At 44.6% G+C, this 20,643-nt stretch overlaps 1 protein-coding gene across 1 annotated transcript in view; it reads left to right on the top strand.

Annotated features, from left to right (window-relative positions):
- The first annotated feature begins 10,266 nt into the window (after nt 1-10,266).
- The window catches only part of XDH (xanthine dehydrogenase), a 55,028-nt gene continuing 44,651 nt past the window's right edge, over nt 10,267-20,643 (top strand). The window contains exons 1-3 of the mRNA XM_064164332.1: nt 10,267-10,423; nt 17,132-17,189; nt 19,788-19,884. Of these exons, the coding sequence (XP_064020402.1) occupies nt 10,370-10,423; nt 17,132-17,189; nt 19,788-19,884 (209 nt within the window). The 5' untranslated portion in view covers nt 10,267-10,369. The remainder of the gene's footprint in view (nt 10,424-17,131; nt 17,190-19,787; nt 19,885-20,643) is intronic.

Consider the following 20,643-nt stretch of genomic DNA (forward strand, 5'->3'; position numbering starts at 1 on the left):
CACGGCCCAGCCTGAGGAGAGCTAAGTGATCCGCTGAGGCTCACCAGAGTGTGGATGCTTGCAGCCCTATCATCACCTAGATGAGCTGTCAGGTGCCTGGGTTGTGGGTTGGACTTTTTTTTTTTTTTTTTTTTTTGGTAGGTTCTCGTTCTTCTTTTAATCATAGAGTCACAGAATGGTTTGGGCTGGAAGGGACCTTAAAGATCATTTAGTTCCAGCACTCCTGCCCTGGGTTGCAACTCTCCTCAGCCTGGACCCAGTTTACTCAAAGCCCTGTCCAGCCTGACCTTGGTTATTTCCAGGGAGGGGACTTCTCTAAGCAACCTCTTCCAGTGTCTCACCCCCCTCAGAGCGAACAATTTCTTTCTTATACCTAATCCAAATCTACCCTCTTTCAGTTGAAAGCCATTGCCCTTCAAAGAAGTCACTTTCCAGCTCTCCTGCAGGCCCTCTTTCAGTACTGGAAGGCTGCTATGGCGTTTATCTGGAGCCTTCTGCAGGCTAAACAATCCCAACTCTCTCAGATTGCCTTTGTGCAAGTGGTGCTCCAGCCCTCTGAACATCTTTGTGGTTCTTCTTTGGATTTGCTCCAACAGGTCCATGTCCTGTGTATGTTGTAGGCCCCAGAGCTGAATGAAGTGTTCCAGGTGGGGTCTTGCCAGAGCAGAGTGAAGGGGAAGAATCACCTCTACCCATCTGGTGGTCACGCACCTTTGGTGCAGCCTAGGATACAGCTGCCAGTGTCTGCTTATAAGAGGGTTTGCCGTATTTGAGCTGGTCTCACAAAGTCTTAGACTGGACAAGCTGTCATCAGTGGACAGTGAGCCATAGCCCACTGCTGAGGTTCTGCTGAGCGCTCTGCATTGGCCAGAGCAGGGCAGGCAAGAGAGCTACCCTGCCAGTGCCCTGCTCGTTATCCCTGTGTGCCCTCACTGGCTTCAGGGCCCAGGCACTGTCTGCCAGGCCCTTGACCTTCTCTGTGGTCCTGCTGCTGACCTCTCCAGCTGACCAGCTCTGGGATCCGCACCCTCTGCTCACCCAATAGGGGCCTGCTTTTTGCTAATCGCTAAGTCAGGCTTTTGTAGATCAGCAGACCCTGACCAGCAGAGCTGTCGTGTTTTCCTTTCCCTTTAGTTTATCCTGAACATTGTGTCATCTTTTTGTATCCAAACTTCCTCTTGCGTCAGTGTGGGTGAGGGATCAAGGACAGTTATGGTTTTTTCTTGCAAGAAATGCTGATGTGAACACCTGTCAGGTTGGGACACCTAAGAAAATTGAAGCGTGGGAAAAAAAGTCTCATCAAATCCAAGGTAGAGCCAATGGTGCCCCAAAAGTGTTGGCTACTCAAGTTTGTCTATCTGTATTTTTTATTATTATTAACGATTTTAATGTCAAAAGCTTTTCTTGTGCTACAGAGATTGGCCTGAGATAGAAGGAAGAAGTGTGAATATCTATCCATGACACCATTCTCTTTATGTCTTGGGAAACTGCAACATCACTTGAGCTGAGGGGTGGTGCTCACTAACACTTGGCACAAGTAAGATGTAATGGTCATCTAGGAAGAGTGACAACAGATTCACAGGTTCAAAGATTCACAGAGTGAAGTGGGTCAGAAGAGACCCTCTAAGGTCATCTTGTGCAGCCTCCCTGCACACAGCAGGGACACTTCCAACAAGGTGATGCTATCCAGGGACACATCAAGTCTGATCTTGAATGTCTCCAGGGACAGGGCCTAAACCCCATCCTTAAGTAACCTGTTCCAGTATTTCACCATCCTCATTGTGCAGAACTTCCCAGCCTAAATCTACCCTGCCTCGGTTTCAAACCATTGCCCTCATCCTATCACCACAAGCTCTTCTAAACAGTCACTCCCCAGCCTTCCTGTAGGTCCCTTTCAGACACTGAAATGTAGCTCTAAGGCCTTCCTGGAGCCTTCTTTTCTTCAGGCTGAACAGCCTCCACTGTCTCAGCCTGGCTTTGTAGCAGAAGTGCTCCATCCCTCTGATCATCTTTGTGGCCCTACTCTGGACCTGCGACCTGCTCCAGCAGCTCCCTGTGTCTCTTGGGTTGGGGGACCACAGCTGGACACAGCACTCCAGAGCAGAGTGGCAGAATCGCCTCTCTTCAGCTGCTGGCCACACTCCTTTTGATGCAGTCCAGGCTGCCAGTGGCTTTCTGGGCTGCAAGTGCCCATTGTTGGCTCATGTCCAGCTTCTCATCCTCCTCTGCAAACAAATCCTGCTCTTGGAAGTTCACTGGATTATGCATTGTGGAATTAGCAACTTTCTAGCTCTTTCATATTCCACAAAAGAAAACAAAACCCTTCCAGGAAAATTGGTAGTACTTGTGTTCTTCAGGCTTACTCTGCTTTTGTGCCTTTCAGGTCAGTGTGGGAAAACAGTCTGGAGTGTTTACTTTTGGTTTAATTGATCTTACTTTGACTTTGCATCCTTTTGCTCAGGGCATCAGCGCTGGGAACTGTAAACAAAGCAAAGATATGTCCCTGTTATGTTTCAGTCAACAAGGGGTAGGTTTGGGTTCAGATTCTAGTCTCAGTGAAAACAGTGGGTGGTGTCTCACTAGGTGGAGTTATTCAGAAAGCATCTGATGTTTATTTAACTTCTATCCCATTGAGTACTCTTGAAAATTCCACCCTTGGTGTCATTACTGTTTGTCCTGCTGTTTGGTCAGCTCATCTAACTTTTCTGTACCTCAGTCATTTCTTCTGTAAGATGAGAAACTCAAATTGGGTTTTAAAAAATTAATTGGTTTTTAAATTCATTGAGACTTGATCTGAAAGGAGATTGGTTAACTAAGAATGTTCCTTTAAAAGAGTTGGGTCTGCACACTTTAAATGGCAGGAAAGGCAGATAGGAAATAATGAAATGTCTCCTTTTTTGGTCCAGATATTGGTTCCATTTATAGAAAAGTGGAGGCCACTCTCTGCATGATTCTAATATGTTAAAGTTGGGATTTGAAGGCCAGCTTGGTTAAGGTCTACCTCTCATGAAGGAGGAGGCAAGTGTAAGAAATGGAGCCTGCCCTCAGAGAATAAAATGTAGCTTTGAGAATCATGTAGTGAAAAGCTTTTTGGGGCCTTGAGCAGCTGAATCTAGTTGAGAGCTCAAGGAGATAAAAGCTGTTTTGTGCTGTCTTTAATAAGGTGAGTATTGTTGGCTACTCTGCCCACTTTACTGAAGATGCTTTGTCTGGCTCTGATTTATCTTCTGGAAGGATTGCTGCAAAAACATTGTGAAGAAACCTGGGTTTAGCCAGCAGAAGCCATCCAGAGGTGTGATTGGACATTCCTGTAATGCTAGCAATAGAGATAACAGAGAGCAGAAAACAACTAGCAGTCTGTTATCAAAATCTAGAGGCTCAAGCTTGTTAATCATTAGGGCACACTTATCCTAGGAAAACCAGCTTGGAGAACTCTTCTAGTATTCACACATCTTTCATCTGACTCTTTCATCACTTTTTTTATCTCAAGTATTTTTCCAAGCTGTTTTTTTAAAGCCCATCTTACAATCTTCCTTTAACAAGGTTGTTAATCATGTTGCCATGAAGATACATCAGCAGCATTCTCCTGGAAGTACAGGGATGTCTGTAGCCTGCTTAGGTAGCTGCATTAGTCAATGCTGCACATTTTGCTGCAACAGCCCTGTAATTATTTTGTTGGTAGATATCTCAACCAAATTTGGCCTGCTTGAATCCTGCAAAGCAACCTCCTGCCAAGTTGTGATAATTATCAGGTTTGTATCCTAATACAGGATACAAAATAACAGCAGAGGGGGAAATCAGATTTATCATAAAAAGGAAGTCACTCCAGTTCAAAAGAGAGAGAAAAGCTGTCACATTTGTCATGGGGTGGTACAAAGGCCAGTCATGTCAGAGGACTGGAAGCTCTGTGATATGAGGAAAGGCTGAGAGAGATGGGTTTGTTCAGCCTTGAGAAGAGAAGGCTTAGTGGAGACCTTATTACCACATATCAGCACATAATGGGTGGCTACCAGGAGGATGAAGACTCCCTTTCTATAAGGAGTCCCAATGAAATAACAAGGGATGATGGGGACAAGTTGCTGCTGGGGAGATTCCCATTGGACTCCAGGAGAAAATGTTTCCCCATAGGAACAGTAGGCATTGGAATCATCTCCCAAGGGAAGCAGTGGATTCCGCTACACTGAACAGTTTTAAGTCTCAGCTTGGCAGGGTGCTGGGCCAGCTCTTGTCAGCTATACAGTGACCTAGAAAGGTTGGGCCAGATGATCCTTGGCATCCCTTCCAACCTGGCATTCTGTGATTCACATTAAATAGTCGTAAGTGTTTGGGATGTGTAAGTCTGCCATGCAGAAGATGTGCAATGGAATATGCTAATCTTGCTTTTAACTGTTTCCCAGGTGGATTCTTAAAAAGTGGATGTAACTTGCTTTTCATGAATGGGAAAGCTTCAGGAATGATGCAGGTGGAAGCTTTCTGTTCAGTGCCTTCAGATGTCCATACTTGGGCATGCAGTCTGTCGCCGAAAGCAGTGAGTCTGACTGTGAGGTACTTATGTCTGAAAATAATCCAGGTGATTAAGAACATATCTTCTGAGTAGTCAGTGACTCAGAGCAGTGTTTAAGGTCCATTATTCCAATTTCTATGTGCTATCAGCTGTCTTCACTGTCCAGTTTTACTAAAATAATCTGGGGGAGTATGAAGGGATTTTTATTTTAGGATGAGAATGTAGCATATCAGATGCATGGATTAAGAAAATCTGTCTTTGGGCATGAGGTGTGTAATAGGAGGGGAAACACAGGACTCGAAGCTACTTAAGTTTCACCTTCTGGGCAGGAACAACAGCATGTACCTGCACAGGTTGATTTGCTGGACAGTAGCTCTGCAGAGAAAGAGCTTGGAGTCCTGTTTGATGATAAGTTATCCATGGGACAGCCATGTGCCCTGTTGGCCAAGAAAGCCAAGGGTATCTTGGGGTGCATTAGGAAGACTGTGTTCAGCAGGTTGAGGGAGGTTCTTCTCCCCTTCTACTCATCCCTAGTTAGACCACATCTGGAACACGGTGTCCAATTCTGGCCTCCCCAGTTCACGAGGGACAGGGAACTCCTTGATAGAGTTCAACAGAGGCTGAGAGGTTGAGTAAGGGGCTGGAGCATCTGTCTGATGAGGAAAGACTGAGAGACCTGGGGATATTTAATCTGCAGGAAAGGAGGCTGACAAAAGCCTTATCAATGTCTACAAATACCTGCAGGGTGACTGTCAGGAATCTGGAGCCAGGCTTTTCTATACCCAGTGATAGGACCAAGGGCAATGGATGTAACCTCAATCACAGGAGATTCCCTCTGAACAGAAGAAAACCCTTCTTTACTATGAGGGTGCTGGAGCCCTGGAGCAGGCTGCCCAGAGAGGTTGTGGAGTCTCCTTCTTGGAGATCTTCAGTACCTGCCTGGACATGTTCCTGTGTGACCTGCCCTAAGTGGTCCTGCTTTGCAAGGAGGTTGGACTGAATGATCTTCAGAGGTCCCTTCCAGCCCCTGGCATTCTGTGGTTCTGTGATGCATACAGAACACATTACCCAATGTGTAGGCTGCTCAAGGTTGAAAGCAGTTAATCTTTTTTCCATTCACTGCTTCTCTTGGAAGGTTGTTCTTCAATGTTGCTGCTGTAATGTTTATGGCTTTTCTAATTTTCACCTAAAATGATTAAATGCTGAGTTTATAGCAATTGCTCTCCAGCCAGCACTGTCCCTGATTTTCAGGCAGGGCTTTTTCTTTGATGCCTGATTTATATTGCCTATTACTATTGCTTAGTGATAATTATTCACAATTATTTTGTTCTGAAGAGAAATCAGGGCATTCTGAGGAATACAAGCTGACCATAGTGGCTGTAACTTGGAGACAAACAGCCTGTCTCAGTGATGATGATGGCATCTGCTCTTCTGTATTATACTGATAACTAAGCTTTTCTGATATATGTGTCCAGCCTAGGTAAGAGATTAAAACACCTTACTTGTTTTGTTGAGTCAGGTTATCAGGACAGGAGTCTGAAATTTCTCTCATGATACCCTGGAAGCAAGTAGCAGGCAACTGATAGGTATCAAAGTAGCTGCTGCTGAAGACAAAGAACACATATTTAAAAAATCCTGCTTGAATAGAAGTTGGTTTTGAACTCAAATATCTGAAACATCTTTTGTTTGGCCCAGAGGAACTAGCTAATGAAAGAAAAGCTCCAGAAGTCTTGCTTTGCTAATTATTCTGCAGGCTGGTGTTACCCAGTGCTTCTCAGCAGAAGGCAGCATTCAGTCCTGCTGGAGGAAGCCAGATGGCAGGACTGGGAAAAGAACTATAATTAAACTCCACCCATCTTCAAAGGCAGGTGAAGAGATTGTAATTAATGAAATCTATCCATACAATTATACAATATTCATGCAATTACAAGCTGAACATGGAATGATTAGTGATGCATTAATAATGAGCAAGTACCCACTCACAAACCTCATTGAGGAGATCCAGTTTATATTTGCTTTGTGACCATGAGCTTTTTCAAACCTATATCTGTAACCAGAAAGGAATTTAGTTGCCTCACAGTAAAGTGAATGAAACATGATTTTTTTTATTACTCTGAGAAATCCTAATGAAAAAAGGCAAATAACCTCACTTTCATACTTGTTTGGGGCAGTTTTAGGGACTGTTTGTTTCTTTATTTGTTTTGGTATTTTGAAGTAATAAGTTTTCACAAGGACTTGTAGTAATAGGACAAGAGGGAATGGATTGAAGCTTGAGGAGGGCAGGTTGAGATCAGAGATTAGGAAGAAATTCTTTCCAGTGAGGGTGGAGAGACACTGGAACAGGTTGCTCAGGGAGGCTATGAATGTCCCTTTCCTGGAGGTGTTCAGGGCCAGGTTGGACGAGGCCTTGAGCAACCTGGCCTAACAGAAGATGTCCCTCCCTCCCCATGACAGGGGGATTAGAACTAGATGATCTTTAAGATCCTTTCCAACTCAAACCATTCTATGAATCTGTAAATCTACTGCCTGTGTTAGGATCCAAAAGAGATTCAATTTCTCTGAGATATTTTAGGAGACTCTCCCAATAAATTATGAATGCCCTTCTCAAGTCAGATAAAAGGTCCACTTATTTCAGGAGCCTGCCTTCAACAGGGAGAACACCAGACATCCTCAGGCAACAATCTCTGCCTTCACTTCCATGTCTGTAATCAATGCTAGGTGAATAGAAGATAGAATCACAGAATTGTTTTGGTTGGAAAATGCCTCTAAGATCATTAAGTCCAACTGTCAGCCTGACCACCACCATGGCCTTTAAACCATATCCACATGTTTGTCCACCACCTGGAGAAGATAAGGCTCTGGGGAGTCCTCAGAGCTGCGTTTCAGTATCTGAAGGGGACTTACAGGAAGGCCGTGGAGATGTTGTGTAGAAGGGCTTGTGGTGATAGGATAAGGGCAACATTTTGAAGTTGGAGCAGAGTAGGTTTAGGTTGGACATCAGGAGAAAGTTTCAGAGAGTTTCTCCCTGTTTTGTATGCAGCCCAGCATAGAGCTGCCAGTGACCCTTGCTGGCTCATGGGGAGTTTATCATCAACTGACACCTCCAAGTCCTTCTCCTTCAGACTGCTCTCAAGCCACTCCTCACTCAACCAAGGTTTGTGCTTGAGATTGCTCCAACTCGGGTGTAGGACTTTGCTTCATGCTCCAGAGTTATACAGAGGATTTAGGAAATTCCTGCTCCAGGTGTCTTGGCCCATTCTCTTTGGAATGGGTGCACCTCCCTGCCATGGGCAGGGATGCCTCTTAACTAGACTCATCTACTCAAACCTTCATCCAGCCTGGCCTTGAGCACCCCTGGGAGGAGGCATCCACAGCCTCCCTGAGCAACCTATTCCAGAGTATCACCACCTTCGTACTGAAGAACTTCTTTCTAAGATCCAGTCTAAACCTGCTGTCCCTCAGCTTATAACAATTCCTCCTTGTCCTGTTGCTACACACCCTTATGAAGAGTCCCTCTCCAGCCTTCCTGTAGAATCCTATCAGATATTGGAAAGTAGCTCGAAGGTCTCCCCTGGAATCTTCTCAGCTCTCTCAGCCTCTTCTCATAGCAGAGGTCTTCTAGCCTTAGGATCATCTTTGTGGCCCTCCTCTGAACTCGCTTCAACTGCTCTGTGTCCTTTTTCTGAAGGACATCAGAACAGAACATGGTATTTGAGGTGGGGTCTCAGCAGAGCAGAGTAAAAAGTTGCTGGCAACACTCCTGTTGATGCAGCCTAGGATGTTATTTACCTTCTGGGCTGCATGAGCATCTCTATGCATGTGTAATGGGTTGGTGGGTCAAAAAGAAACATTACGATGGAATAGGGTAGGGCTCTGTTTGCTGGTTTAGCAGAAAGGGATCATCTAACTGTAAGGTTATCACCAAAAATCTGCATGTGAGATTCCTTAGAAAAAGCTATGCCACACTTCCAGGTCTTCTTCCCTGCTAAGAACATGGTGGTGCATTGTGGAAAACACAGATTAAGAAGCTAAGCATGAGTGATTTTGCTGTCAGTGCTGTAATGGCTGGTTGCTTCAGCCTTGCTGTGACACGTTACCTGTGGTTATGAGTAATCACTGCTATTTAAAACATTACAAAACTATTTACAAGTGCTTAAGCTTGTGTACACTAATTTTGAGATTGGTGTTTGCTCCATGAAGGCAGTCCTTGTGTAAATTTGCAACACAGAGCAACAGAGCTGAAGATTTCTTGGAGGAAAAGTGTCGTGGGTTTTTTTTTTCCTAAACCTTTTCATACCACAGAATGGAAGGTGGCAGACAATAGGGGTCAGCACCGCTTCAGCTCTGCACAGCCTCACTGCAAACGTAGGTGAAGGCAGCCGGTGTTCAGCACAAGTTTGCCATGAACTACACTTTGAGCAAACAGAATGCCTGTGCAGAAGTGCTGAGACAGTGTTTGACAGTCGTTACAAAACAGCTTTTCTAGAGGATAAACTGGGCAATAGAATACGTGAGTCAGAAGATAAACGCTGGTAAAAATGATGTGTGCATTGTATTTACTCTGGCATATTGCTAAAACACTGAAAGGAGGACTGCTTCTGAAAATGGCAGTTTAGTCAGGTTTTTGTTGTTTTGTGAGTTGTTCCACAGAGGTTCCTGGGAGGGGGACTTTGATGCAGTGCATTCCCAGAGATTTTAAGCAAACCAAAGGACCTAACCCAAACTAAGAAGCCTGGGATGCGGAAGAAGGGGGAACAAAGTCACAAAAATCAGGACAGAGCAAATAAGATTAAGTACAGTGCTAGGAAACTTCCAGGAGACTTTGGAACTGTACTGTTTTCTCAAGAAATTTTGAACTGGAATTCAGAGTTCAGGTAGTTTGTTTATGAAACTAATGAGCCTCTTATCTAGGGGTATGTGGACTATTAATCCTGTGGCAACTTCAGCAGAAAAACCAGGAAGGCTGAAACAATGCAGAGCATATGATTGTGTAATGGAGGAACCAGAAGAAACCACCACTGAGGAAATGGAAGACAAACTCCTCATAGAATTGGCTTTCCTCAGTGTTTCACTAGCAACGTGCATCTAAGATCCAGGATGTGAAGATTCAGCCAAAATAGGTAAGCCTTAAATGTTTGAAGGGTGCAGTGAAAACACCATGGTCCTAGCCCAGCACCTCTTTTGAGTGTAAGCTCTCTAGAAATGCTTTTACCTGGACAAATACACATGTCCTGGCAGGTGGGAGGTGCTGTAGCTTTAAAGCTGTAAGGAGCAAAGTAGTGAAATAGTCCTGCAGTCAGTCAGCTTAGCTGATGTGCATGGGTGGAGGATTGGAGTACACGGGTGCTCTCATCATAGACCTCTGTGTAGGGAATGCCACGTGGATGGCTCTGCACCCAGCAAGGGGAACACAGCTCTTGCTTGTCAATAGTGGGTGAGGGACAGTTGGGAGAACCTCTCCTCCCCTCCAGTTTGCGTAGTATTGCAAAACACTGTGAATTCCTGGCAGCCCTTGCAGTGGCACACTCCGGGTGCCCCAAGCCTGGCAGTGTAACCTCAAGAGAAGGCAGCTGAGTCGTCCTCTATTGCAGTATAAAAGGGGGCGGTTCTCTCTGCTGTCCCAGCTCCTTTTCTGTCATGACTGCTGCAGAAGCACCAACCAAAGACAGCTGGCACGCCTCTTCCTTGGCTCTTATATAATATAGGGTTGCACAGGGCTCTGATGTAGAAACAAAGTCAAACACTCTTGGGGCAGACTCGTATTTCTTGTCCTATCGCTGGTGCTCCTTTTGCTGAGGGGTGTAGGGCTGCCCTCGGGAGGGTGATCAGTGGCCCTGTTTGAGTGACTTTTGGAAGGTGTGCAGGATGGCTCCCAACGAGACAAGGGATGAACTTGTTTTCTTTGTGAATGGTAAAAAGGTAAGGAAGATTCCAGCTTTCTGTCCAGCTTGCTCCTGGATTGTGGTTTGATTACTTTTTTTTTAAGTCATCTTTTTTCCTCCTCTGAAGTTTTCTAATACTAGCACAATTGTCATGACTTTTACATATTAAATTGTGAAGACTATTTCTTGGCTTTTGCTCTTGGTTGACTTGACCTTGTGAATTATTCAAAGGGTAGCACAACTATATCGTGCTCCTTTTGCATTTTAGACTCATCAGCAAGAATTTGCTGCAGTTCTGATATAACTGCCTTTAAATGAAGATGCACTGAGTTAAGTGCAGGCATTGCTACTAGAAATAATGTCAGTAATTGCAACAGATCTGGGAAGTGCAGGCATCTAGATAGAATTTGTATGCTCAGTAAGTAATTCTGATGTTTGATTTTTAAAGGGGATTGAAGTAAAATGTTCATTCCATTTCCATTTAAGAAGCTAAGAAGCTCTTCAAAATCTAAGCCCACAAACTGATCCTGCATCCTAGATCAGCTGCTGAGAAGTGTCTGTCTTGCAGGAGAGTAGGGTGTTCCCTGCACATGTGGCACACCTTTGAGTACTTTGTCCCAGAGACCCCTTTCTCAGCTGGGACTACCCTTGACTCTTCAAATGCTTATCAAGTCAAGGCTGCCTCGGTTTTCGACTATGAGTACCAGGTTAGTTCCATTTCTGAGCTCAGCTCACTGCTAATCACTGCTTCCCCCTCGCAGAGGTACTCAGACAGGAAAACTTGTGCCAGAGGAGCTTGCAGCTGGGAAAGCTGTGGAGGGGAGAGTGTTTCATATCCACTGTATACTGTGCAGCCAGGACTTTGTGGGCCTTCCCTGTGTGCAGCAGCACTAACTTTGGGATGGATAATTTATGTTTTTAATCCTTTGAGGGATTGCAGAATATTCTTAGCTGATGAGGAAGCTCCATGCCCTAGCCTACAGACTGGCACAGGAGTACTATCATCAGTTTTGCTTTTGTATTGCTTTCCTGCTGATTATTTCAAGTATAAAGGTGGATAAGATTGTTGCTACAATTAGGGTGTTTTACTTAGGAATCTGGATCCCAGAGTGGACCCGAATTTGAACTTTCCAAGGTACTGGAGCTTTTGATGTCAAACTTTTCTTGATCAATAGTTAGGTGAAGAATGAAATTTATCTAGAGTAGGTTGTAAATCAGTCAAGAAGCTCTTCAATGTGTTACTGAGAGAAGCCAGCCCTGGCTCTGAGGTTTTATAAAGAAGGATGACAATTAAAACTTTTCTGACACAGGTCAGTGATGGTTCATTTATCAAGTTTAATTGACATATACAGCCACTCATTTTTTCTAAATGGAGGTGAAAACTTGAAGCTCCAAGTTAATTATGACTAGTTAATTGAGTCTGGTAATCACCATTGTGAAACAGAGGTGCAGGATGACCTGTGAACAGCATCTGATGAGTTTTCTGCTATGAGGAGCACAGGTGGTATATGATTACCTTGTCTTCTTGCTCTGTGAAGGTTCTTGAGACTTCAAATCTTTTCTCTGAGAACCTCAATCTTTGGAGGGTGACCTGGGAGCTTTTTAGGTCTTGCAGTAGGAGATTGCCACAAATGCTTTGGGTAATCCCAACTCTGATACAAGCCAAGGCCAAGAGTACAGTCTTGCTTTCTCTGTCTGCAATGCTCTAATGGAAAAATTGCTGCTCTGGTGCTAGACCAGCTAAGGTTAAAAAACAATATGTTACTCAAAATAGATCTGAAGAGTTAATAAACAAATCTCTCTATGTGTTTTCAGCTGGTGCTGCAGCACTGGTTGGTGCTGAGGCATTACAGGAGCATTGTTCTGTGTGAACTGTTAGAAAAGCCCTTCTTTCTGGAGGAGACTCTTGGTTAACACAGGGAAATGTGTAGTAGCCAAAACAACAGAATAGCCTGAGCTGCACAGAACTGGTTCTTTTATGCATGTGGAGTGAGGCAGAGGAGAGAGAGAGAGTAAGCAGCTTAGACTGTGGTTAGCAGCAGAAAGCAACCAGATCCTTCTGTGTATACTGTCTGCTCTTGTGTTATTGTGGAGCTAAGGTTGTGCTGTGAATGGCATCGCCCTTGGTGCGCTTCAGCAGTTCTTATGGCACTGCAGTGTGTCCAAACAGCATGTCTCAGAGCTGACCTGCTGCGTGTGTGAAGGGCTTTGTCATGGTGTGATCTCGGCAGGTGTGGGCTAGAAGAAATGTACCAGGGAATGTTGTATGCTACCGACAGTGCCAACTCATTCCAACTGTCAAGGCTATCTCTACATCCTTCTCTGCTGACTCATGGAACCAGCAGTGCTAGCAAAGAACCAGGTTCCCCTTGATCTTAAAAGAGAGGGCTCCCTGGGTTGTATGTGACCCAGAGGGTTTGTTATTTTTTACCATTCCCTTTTTGGGTGTGCTGCCAAAGTGGCTTGTACTACGCTCCCACCAAATGCAGGTTTGAGAGAGAGAACTGGACTCACAGGGCACACCAATCTGTGGCAACAAATGTGGAGTTTGCTGGGAAATTCTGCACCTGGGAGGTTTTGTGGTAGAAAGAGTGGTACAAAGTGCTTGGGCAATGCTGCTGAAACCGCAGGTATCAAGTTAGGCTGTGGACCCACCTGACTGATAACCTGTGTCTGACTAAATATTCCAGTCTCTTCATTGCAAAGAATGTGATAGCATGGCTGGTGGGACAGATTACTGCTGTGTGGGTCTGTGACAATGTGACGTTGCTAATAGCTGCTGATGCTCTGTCGTGACACAAAACTGGGTGATAAGAGGTAGTTGTCAAGATGGAAACTTTCATGACAGCAAATCCTTAAGTCCTTCCTTCTGTGTTGCAGCAGTCCAGTCTGCAATGCTGTCAGGAAAAAGTCTGCCCAGAACAGCTGAGCATACTTCACATTCAGGATTGTTTATTTTAAACACCTGCTTACTTCACTGGGCATAAAGCTTGCTGCACAACCGACACAAGGTTATCTCCAGTCTGCCTAGACTAGAATGCAAAACAACACAGACAGTTTCAAACTAATAGTGGCAATTTTATTCTCCTCAGCTAACAAGTCTGTCTCATGCATATGTGGTGTGTAATTTTAGTTCAAACAACTGCAGTCAGTATTTCTATCCTGAATGTTAAAAGGGGAGATCTATGCTGGAAGCCACATTAGAGCTCTTCCAAAGCCTGTCCATCATAGAATCAGCCAGGTTGGAAGAGACCTCCAAGATCATCCAGCCCTCGCCAATTAACTAGACCATGGCACTGAGTGCCTCAGCCAGGCTTTTCTTGCACACCTCCAAGGACAACAACTCCACCTCCCTGGGCAGCCCATTCCAATGCAAATCATTCTCTCTGGCAACAACTTCCTCCTAACATCCAGCCTAGACCTCCCCTAGCACAACTTGAGACTGTGTCCCCTTGTTCTGCTGCTGGTTATCTGAGAGAAGAGACCAACCCCCACCTGGCTACAGCCTCCCTTCAGGTAGTTGTAGACAGCAATGAAGCCACTCCTACAACAAGCATCTCTCCACCAGGAATCTGAATGCAAAGAAATGCATTCAGAAATGGCTTCTTACTCTTGGATGTTTGAGGTTGGATTTCATTTAGAATGTGCCCAAAATTCTCTCCCCTTCATCTCATCCCAAGTCTTTGCAAGCCCTGTGATATCCAGCTATGGTGGTGTGGTTTGATGTGCCTGCAGTAGGAACTGGGCTTGCTGGTTTGAACATGCTAAGAGTGTGGGTTGTGCAGGACGTGTTTTACTACGTAGAGGGAGCCACTCTCTTATAAAATTGAGCAAAGGATTGACTTTGGGACTTAGCAAGTGTGTGGAGCTGAATGGCTAAATGCTTTGCTGAATGAAGGCTCAGGACTGTGTTTTATTTTTTGCTTCCTGAAAAGGACCCATTGTGCCAAATCACAGAAACATCCAGGTTGGAAAAAACCCTCAGGATCACCGTGTCCAACCTATAGCCCTACTCTACAGACTTTACCTTAAACCATATCCCTAAACACCACATCCAAATGAGCCTTAAACATATCCAGGGTTGATGACTCAAACACCTCCCTGGGCAGCTCATTCCAGTGCCTGACAACTCTCTCTGTGGAAAACTTTTTCCTAATGTCCAATCTAAACCTACCCAGTCTCAGCTTGAGGCTGTTCCCTCTTGTTCTGTCTGCAGGCAGCCTGGCTGTCTTGGAAGTTGCTTTGGAAGAGTTTGCAATGTCCACCACTACAGTCCTGAGGAAGAAACTCAGTTTGACAATTTGAGGTTGAGTTCACAGAATCACAGAATATTAGGGGTTGGAAAGGGTCCTGAAAGATCACCTAGGGCAGGTCACAGAGGAACACATCCAGGTGATTTTCAGTGTCTCCAGAGAAGGAGACTCCACAAGCTCTCTGAGCAGTCTGCTCCAGGGCTCTGGCACCTTCACAATGAAAGAATTGTTCCCATAGAACCTCCTCTGCTCCAGCTTGCACCTTGTGCCGCTTGTCCCATCAGTGGACATCAGTGACCAGAGCTTGGCTCCATCCTCTTGACACTGCCCTTCACATCTTTATCAACATGAATGAGTCACTCCTCAGGCTTCTCTGCTCCAAGCTAAAGAGGAAGCTGAGGAAGGCTATGAAAGGGTTGTGAAATGGAACGCTTGTAGTCACAGGCATATTTGGAATTTTATACTCATGTTTGTGTGTTTACTAAACTACTGCAGAGGTATAGATGTGCTTAATCTGAACCATCTGGTCATGACAGAGCTACTGCATGCTCTTACTTGTTTCTGTGCATGCAGAAGGTGAGGGAACAGGAACACTCAGCTCTGAATAGCAGCAGCATTGATGCTGCACAATTTGCAGTAAGATGTCCACAAACTAGAAGAATCACAGAATCACAGAATGTGAGGGGTTGGAAGGGATCTCCAGAGATTATCAAGTCCAACCCCCTTGCAAAACAGGATCACCTGGGGCAGTTCACACAGGAACTTGTAAAGATGTGTTTTGAATGTCTCCAGAGAAGGAGACTCCACAGCATCCCTGGGCAGCCTGCTCCAGGACTCCAGCACCCTCACAGTAAAGAAGTTTTTTTTTCCTCCTGTTGAGATGGAATTTCCTGTGATTGAGTTTATGTCCACTGCCATTTGTCCTGTCACTGGGTATCACTGAAAAGAGGCTGGCTCCATCCTCCTGACAGCCACCCTGTAGATATCTGCAGACATTGATAGGGTCTTCTCTCAGCCTTCTCTTCTCCAGACTAAACATTCCCAGGTCTCTCAGTCTTTCCTCCTAAGAGAGATGCTCCATTCCCTTAACCATCCTCATAACTCTTTGCTGAACTCTCCTAGGCAGCTCCCTGTCCCTCTTGAACTGGAGAGCCCAGAACTGTACATAATATTCCAGAGGTGGTCTAACTAGGGCTGAGTAGAGGGAGAAGAGAACCTTGCAGATTACTCCCAATGCAGGAATAAGACATGGAAAACATGACCAGTTGTGTTTTGTAGCAGCAGCTTTATTGAACAGCTCTAATAATATGGTCTCAAAGAGACCGCATGAGCCTTGCCTCTATAGTAACCTCGGCACATGTCAAAGGCATAAAACAGAAGCAGTGCAAATGTTGTGAAGGTTTCTTATCAGTAAGGAAAAAGGCTCACCTAAACGTCCTCTGTTTGCCCTTCAAACTAGGAGTGATTAATTTAAATAAACTGTAACTATTGTACTTAGGACTTGCACTTGTAAGAGCCAGGAGTATGTGATTGCATTCTGGCACACAGTGAGTTTGGAACAGTTTCATAGTGCTCAATTAATAACAGAAAAAGGAAAGACAAGCTCTGCAGCCTTTTGGAGGCAGGGGCAGGACTTTGGTTTCTGACCATGGGGCAGAGGTTGAAGTGGAGTCTAATTTGATGCCAAATAGATAACTGCTAATAGTGTTTTTTACTGACTCACAATGTGCAGAGAAAATTGCTGCTGGTTGGCATTTCCCATTCCCACATTTTGGGTGGCTGCTGATATAACACTGGTTGATTTAATGCTAGCAGAGAGGGACAAGAAACTTCAAGGTGATTGGTGCTTACTGCCTGTCTTGCAGCACCTGTGTTGGTTGTGTTAGGGTTTCCACTGTTGTGGTGGGGTTTGTCCTCTGCAAAGTCTGTCGCTGATGCTTTTTCTGTCACCCTGCTCATGTCAGGGGAATTGGAATTAGATGGTCTTTGAGGTCCCTTCCAGCCCTGACAATCCTATGATTCTATGGTTATCTGCTCACTTTTGTATCTTCTTATAAGAAGGAGAAGGGACAGAGGTCAGTTGTGTATGGTCAGTAAAAATGAGATGTGATTTGGGAAGATGTCAGGAATTCAAAGCTTGAATACATGTGACAGTTCTTTCTCTGCTCACTACTATTTCTGCTTGCGTTTTATATTTCTTCCCTTCCCCCTTCCCTTCCTTTCCCTTCCCTTTCCTTTGCTTTTCAGGCTTGCCTCATTGTGCAGTGTCTGAAAAACTCTGACTTATGTAACCTATGTACTCTTGTTTCTGCCACAGTAAGTTCAAAGAAATGTTGTGTCTGGATATGTGACCAGCACTGCAGAACCTAGCAAGGGGAGCTAACCAGTGGTTCTGCTTCCTGCTTTGGAAAAGAAGTTGCAGAAAGAATAAACTTTCTCCTTCTAGTCTGTATTCTAAAACACACTGTAACAATACCTTTCCCTTTTTGCAGGTCGTGGAAAAAGATGTGGATCCAGAGACAACTCTGCTAACCTATCTACGAAGAAAATGTATCCAGTGTCAGAAGAAACTGTATAAGGCTTCAACTGGCTGCAGCACTTTACAGTTGTTTGCTGTTTGGCTTGTCACCTAAGTGAGGTGCACAGCTTGTGCACAGAGTACAAGAGGAAGTGTTTTGCATGGTCTGGTATCACAGAATCACAGACTGTTAGGGGTTGGAAGGGATCTCAAAAGATCATTCAGCCCAATTCCCCTGCCAGAGCAGGGCTACCTACAGCAAGTCACACAGGAACACATCAAGGCAGGTTTTGAATGTCTTCAAAGAAGGAGACTCCACAACTTCTCTGGGCAGCCTGCTCCAGGGCTTGTGCACCCTCACAGTGGGAAAAAAAGTGATTACAGCAGCTATTCCAAGCTTAAACAGCAGCAAATATTAGATAGTGTACCTTAAATAAAATTTAAATAATTCATTAATGCTTTAAAGGGGAAAAGTCTTAGAATTGCTAGAATCACAGAATGGCTTAGGTCAGAAGGGAGCTTAGAGATCATGTGATGGAAATAAAGCAATGCCGAGGTGACAGTGAAGCTGAAGTAAATTTATGTGTGTTCCACACAAATTGTAAAGAATTTTCTGGCCAACACTCCAAAGCCACTGGAGCTACTTGCTTTGTAATAATTTGAACACTACTGGATAGTTAATATCCAATAACTTGATTATCCTGTGGCTTGTTTATCAGGTGATGTAGGGCTGCAAACTCAGAGGCAGGTTTCCCACCACATACCGTGGGCATGTTTACATGAGCATATGCAAGCAGTCACGTTTCACTCCTGTTTGAAACTGGTCAACACATGAGTCAGATGAGTTTCAGCAGCTGGGTAGCTATTACTGTGATGCCCAGGCTGGCTCGACTAGGTCTGGATTAGTGGATAGTGTTATTCCTTGTTTTCTGAGTTCTGTCTGACCAGCTGGGTGTGTTTACCTGTTGTTGTATCCCCTAAAAGACTCGTGCACACTTTTCTCACCATGCTACCATCACCTCTTTGTCTGATGCCTGAGATCAGCGTGGAGATACAAATCACACTCCTTTTTGGGGTTTCCAGCAGAGCTATCACCAGCCTTATTTTGCCTGCCTATTCCTTCAGTGGCCAAAGTTCAAGAGGGATGATAAGTGGCATGACTTTTTGTGCCTGTGTTCACACCTCACCTCTAGAGACCTTTTATGTCTGAGCTTGTTAATATCTAAAGCAAACAGCTTTGTAGAGAGGTAACTGGAGCTCTTCCAAACCTTCCAATCTTCCTACAGGAACATTCTGGTGAACTTAGTTTGTAGTTCTCTTGGTAAGGTCAGAGAAATACTTTGAGTAGCATGCTTTTTTATTATTTTTTTGAGGCAGATTAGCTATTAAGAGAAACATTGGATGGCATAGGAAAGCTGTAGTTCTGGGGAAAAACAGACATGGTGTTTAGGCAAAGGATTCGGTGGTGGACTTAGTTAGGCTTATGGCTGAACTAGATGATCTTAAAGGTCTTTTCCAACCTAAATGATTCGATGGTTTCTGTAATTCTGTGAAAATAGGCAGTTCCAGAACCTTTGCAGTGAAGGCAAAGATGATTTGAGTTCCCTCTGTCATGATGCCTGATGCTTTTCCTCACACCTAAGGCAATTACGTCAGCAGAGGCACGTGCACATTGCCAGTGAAAGTAGCTCTTCCTTTCCCACTGAAAGGCTCTCAGTGCTGCCTAATCCTCTTCACAATAAATAACAGTGTTTCATTTCTTTCTAATGAGTGAAGGAACCTAAAGGAGAAGTGACTCAAGGAACTGACTCCTGAAATCTCTTAGCAGACCAGTTGATGTAATGCCTGACTGTAAAGTACAGACGTGAGCTTTGCAACCTGCCAGTCTATACTCTTGGTGAGTTCCCAAGTGTCTGTGCAGTGACTCTGTGCACCTCTGCTAGTTCTGGATCTCAGACCCTTCTCCTCTGGTTTTGTGGGAAGCAGGCTGATGAGGAGTGTGCTTAGTTGGTTTTGTCCCTAGCAATGGGGAAGCCATCATAAATGGGGCCCAGAAAGAAGCTGGAGTGGCCTGACCATGACTCTTGAGATGCAGGTAGTTTGTGAGCAGTTCAAACGTTAACTGCCATGTCAGTGCTTAAACTACTTGTAGCACTGCATAAGTGCCCTGCCTGGGTGCCTTCTAGGTGATGAGAATCACCAAGTGTAGGAAGAAACCAACTGCCACTGGTAAGAGGTGCTGAAGGAGATGTCACCATGTGTCTCAAGGATGTGGCTGCGTGTCTGAACAGCTCCTGCTCAGCAATTACTAAATGCTTTGTCTCCCTTATGTCATTTCCTTTTCTGGGTGTGAAGGAGAGTGGGAGCTGTTGAAGTTCAGATTTCTATTTTTTTCATTCTGAGAGTCTACTGGAATGTGGACTTGCCTCCTTATTAGGGCTTTGAGACTCAATCTCAAAGCTCACAAGCCAGTATTTGAAACTTGGCTTAAGTTAAATTAAGTTATTAAGCAGACAAAAGCCTCAGTACTTGGTTTCCAGCAAGAACTTGTTGCTAGACCTTGACTGACAACTCTTGGAGCAGGCTTCTGCACAAGCTCTTTGTGTTTTCCTTGATTCTTGTTCTCTCAGTGGGCCTATGTGGAACAAAACTAGGCTGTGGAGAAGGTGGATGTGGTGCTTGCACTGTTATGATATCCAAGTACGATCCCTTTCGGAAGAAAATCCTGTATCCTTTGCAATCAGAACTCCTCAACAGGGAAATGGAATGGGGACAGATCCAGGTTCCTGACATTGCAGAGGTGCACTATTTTTGAAAACAAAGAAAGAAAAGTTATATAATGTATGTTTCTGCCAAAAGATGATTTTTTCATTTTCAGAGCATAAACTCAGAAGGCTAAGACAAGAAGGTGTTTTCCCTCCAGCGCTGCACAGTGCTGACAGGGTACTCTTTCTTCGTGCCTTGAACTTTCTGCACTGGACTTAGCACACAGACTATATACCTTTCCCCAGTTCAGAAAACCTTCCTCTTCCTCTCTTTCAGTGTAATATGATTACTTGCTGTGGTGACTCAAGTGATGACTACAGTGATAAAATCTTTATTGCTATTCTATCGCTACAGTAACCTGGTTTCTGTACACTAGCAAGTATTAACTTTCTTGCTCTGTTCTCTTGTAACCTTCAGAATGACTCTTCTGTCCTGAGACATAAGTGCTTCTCATGTTCTATGTGTAATTAATTGAGGACTAAAGCAATGGAATCACTTTCTCTGGAGACTTTCAAGGCCTGTCTGGATGCATTCCTCTATGACCTGAGCTAGATTGTATGGTCCTGCTCTGGCAGGGGGGTTGGATTTGATGATCTCATTGGGTCTCTGTCAACCCCTGACATTCCTGTGATCCTCTACTTGGCCCTGCTGAGGCCACAGTCTGAGTTCTGTGTTCAATTCTGGGTTCCACAGTGTAAGAAAGACATTGAGGTCCTGGAG

Source organism: Pogoniulus pusillus, chromosome 25, assembly GCF_015220805.1.
Source record: "Pogoniulus pusillus isolate bPogPus1 chromosome 25, bPogPus1.pri, whole genome shotgun sequence".
Classification (NCBI taxonomy): Eukaryota; Metazoa; Chordata; class Aves; order Piciformes; family Lybiidae; genus Pogoniulus; species Pogoniulus pusillus.